The 3,561-nt window shown below is 33.8% G+C and overlaps 1 protein-coding gene across 1 annotated transcript; it reads right to left on the reverse strand.

Annotated features, from left to right (window-relative positions):
- Positions 1–233: 233 nt before the first annotated feature.
- On the reverse strand, positions 234–3,030 carry LOC108915029. Its single transcript, XM_023455627.1, has 3 exons — positions 2,855–3,030; positions 1,692–1,924; positions 234–1,425 (listed from the first exon to the last, which is right to left on the reverse strand). Exons 1-3 carry the CDS (start codon positions 2,911–2,913, stop codon positions 1,037–1,039), a joined length of 681 nt encoding a protein of 226 aa, XP_023311395.1. The 5' UTR covers positions 2,914–3,030; the 3' UTR covers positions 234–1,036.
- Between the last annotated feature and the right edge of the window lie 531 nt (positions 3,031–3,561).

Below are 3,561 nucleotides of genomic sequence, written 5' to 3' on the forward strand. Positions count from 1 at the left end.
GACACGTTATAACGAAGCAATTAATTTTTTTATGGAATTCACCCCATTTCATCCCTCCGTACAGGCTGACAAATGAATGAGACACTGTTAATTAATGTAATTTTTTATTTCCTGTCGATCTATGGTGAAATGAAAACTCGAAGACACGTTATAACGAAGCAATTAATTTTTTTATGGAATTCACCCCATTTCATCCCTCCGTACAGGCTGACAAATGAATGAGACACTGTTAATTAATGTAATTTTTTATTTCCTGTCGATCTAGGGTGAAATGAAAACTTGAAGACACGTTATAACGAAGCAATGAATTTTTTTATGAAATTCACCCCATTTCATCCCCCGTACGGTCTGACAAATGAATGTGACACTGTTAATTAGTGTAATTTTTTATTTCCTGTCGATCTATGGTGAAATGAAAACTCGAAGACAATTTATAAGGAAGCAATTAATTTTTTTGTGAAATTCACCCCATTTCATCCCTCCGTACGGGCTGACAAATATGTAATTTTTTATTTCCTGGCGATCTATGGTGAAATGAAAACTCGAAGACACGTTATAACGAAGCAATGAATTTTTTTTATGAAATTCACCACATTTCATCCCCCCGTACGGGCTGACAAATGAATGAGACACTGTTAATTAATGTAATTTTTTATTTCCTGTCGATCTAGGGTGAAATGAAAACTAGAAAACACGTTATAACGAAGCAATGAATTTTTTTTATGAAATTCACCCCATTTCATCCCCCCTACGGACTGACAAATGAATGTGACACTGTTAATTAATGTAATTTTTATTTCCTGTCGATCTATGGTGAATTACGTAATTAAGTAATAACAAAACAAGAAAGTCTTTTAAGAAATTTTCATTTCATCCCCCATACGGGATGACGAATTAATCTGTAATCGTTGCTCATTATAATTACTCATTTGCTACCGACATATGCTAAAATAAAAAGTCGAAGACACATTATAAAGGAGCAATGATTTTTTTTACAAAATTTTTGAGGCGACGACTTTTATCAATTCCAGTCCTACTAGAAAATGTGGATGTGGATAACTTCACACTCGTCAGTTGACGGTGTTTGCTCCTGTAGCTTTTTCCTTAGTACTCGAACAAGATCCTGTAATGTGGAAATTCTTTTGGTAAGGCGTCGCTTATCTTGCTGTAATTTTTTAACTTCGTATCTTAGTTGAGATTGTACAAATCGAGCTTGAAAAAGAGCCCTTCTGGCTCGTTCTGGTGTTGCAACTTCGGGACTAGAAACTTGAATTGTTTCAGATGATTTTGGAGTTGATATCTGCATGATTTCCTGGGACATAGAAGTTGAAGGTTGGTCTGTTATAGCTTGAAATAAATGTTCATTCAATTTTTGTTTCTTTGCAGGTCCTTCTACAGTGTCAGTTTGAGATGTCAATATAAATTCTACAACAATTTAAACATTACAAACAATCTCTGCACTCTCCAAAATGTTTAATAAACAATTTAAAATCATAATCGTGAACTGGAGAAGTTTAAGTTGTGCAAATTTGTAAATACCATATGTACTTTTTTCTGTATCACCCGGGGTCAAGCTTAGGGTAGTACCCGTACAAAAATTTATGATGCATTTTATTTAAACGCATGAAGCTCGCAATATTTTTTGGTAAACACATGCACCTGAACAAACACACATACTAGAAATATATTACCTGATGGAGCATTTGGAGTCATATTTTCTCTATTATATGGAATATTAACAGATGGAACTGCATTAGGATGTAAACGTTTAATGACACCAGGACGTTTTCCACATCTACTATATTGAATATACTCATGAGGTTGAAAATGTGTTGAGCAGATCCTCAGTGTGCTGACATTATCACAATATGCAAATTTACATGCTTTTTTCCATTGGGCTAGCAATGCCGTCTGTTTTGGAAATCTGCAAATATACTTAACCAGTCAAAAAAAACATGGAAATCTGTGAATTCCGCTGCAAATGATGGAGTCGCATATCACAAATTCAAACTTGCTCACATTGCTCTAATTATCTGACAATTAAAAACTGAAATTGTCATTTTGTTGGTATTTTATGAGATTGTAGATTATATGAATTCTTTTCATTTGCAGACCTAATCAAAAAATTTCTAGACTTAAGGTCATGAATCTTCTTTTGGTAATTATTTACTTTAGTGGCACCACCTCCAATTTTCACGAAATTTTGTCTACCCCCCTATTTTCGATGGTGCTGAACACGAATCTGCAGTTTTTTTTGTGCGGTCGAACCTAGTTTTCGAGAAAAAAATTTTTCAAAATTCTAACCTGGATATTTCAGATAACACTACGTAGAACTCTGTATATTTTATGTAGCTTTCCAGAACATCTGTTATGAACAATTAACACTGTTCACGAAACACATTTTCGTAAATTTCAAGTAAAAAGATATGTATTTAATAAATAAAAATTTTGTAGTTTGAATCCGCCATTTGTAATTCGTGATGACAACATTGAGTTCCCCCACTCTCATTCAACTCTGTTCATCCCACATAAAGTTACTATAATTTTATTTATTAAATACATATTTTTTTTAGTTCAAATTTGGGAAAATGTGTTTCTTAAACAATGTTCATTGTTTATTACAGATGTTCTGAAAGCTACATAAAATATACAGAGTTCTACGTAGTGTTATCTGAAATATTCAGGTTAGAATTTTGAAAAATTTTTTTCTCAAAAACTGGGTTCGACCGCACAAAAAAAACTTCAGATTCGTGTTCAGCACCATCGAAAATAGGGGGGTTGACAAAATTTTGTGAAAATTGGAGGTGGTGCCACTAAAGTAAATAATTACCCATTTTATTTATTAGGTACTTACAAATGCAACGTTGTTTCGTCGCTCTTCATCTTATTGCACAAAACACAACTTCGAGCCATTTTAGAATAAATTGGAATAAATTAATAAAATGTTTACAACCTAACTTCGGAAATTACAATGACAACCGAAATCAACAAATAGACCACATACACATGTATTATAAATATCCTTGGGTATATTCAACTAGTATTGTCAGCCGGTAACTTAACCTTTTTTTTACATTTAGTTTGAATGAGGATAAAAATCGTTCAGCAAAATGATGGATTCTGATACGGCTGTGGAAGTGGTCAGTTTAAATTTAAACTTTAGAGGCACATATGTTTTAGTAAACGTAGACGTTGAAACTGCAAATATTTTACTTAATGGTAAGATTAATTTTTTTATATGGGACATATTTGCGATCCACTTTGCTTCAGGATTGTAAAGAAGTGCATCGGCCATCGTCCCATCGACCACTATCCGCTGCAGCGGCTCCAAACTAGTCATGGGTAACACCGTGTTGAATGGCGCTTTTGTGTTGACACCTCAGAGTAATAAGTAAAGGGGAGGCCGCATTCCCTATTTCAGTACACAATGTAAACATGTAACCTCCTCAGACTAATAAATAAAGGGGACGCCTTTATTTACATTCGATAGTGAAGTGTTGACGTATGTGCATTTACAAACATTGGTACTTTGTCATGTCCTTGACATTGATGCCAATGTTA

This window comes from Anoplophora glabripennis, unplaced genomic scaffold (assembly GCF_000390285.2).
Source record: "Anoplophora glabripennis isolate ALB-LARVAE unplaced genomic scaffold, Agla_2.0 scaffold800, whole genome shotgun sequence".
NCBI lineage: Eukaryota > Metazoa > Arthropoda > Insecta > Coleoptera > Cerambycidae > Anoplophora > Anoplophora glabripennis.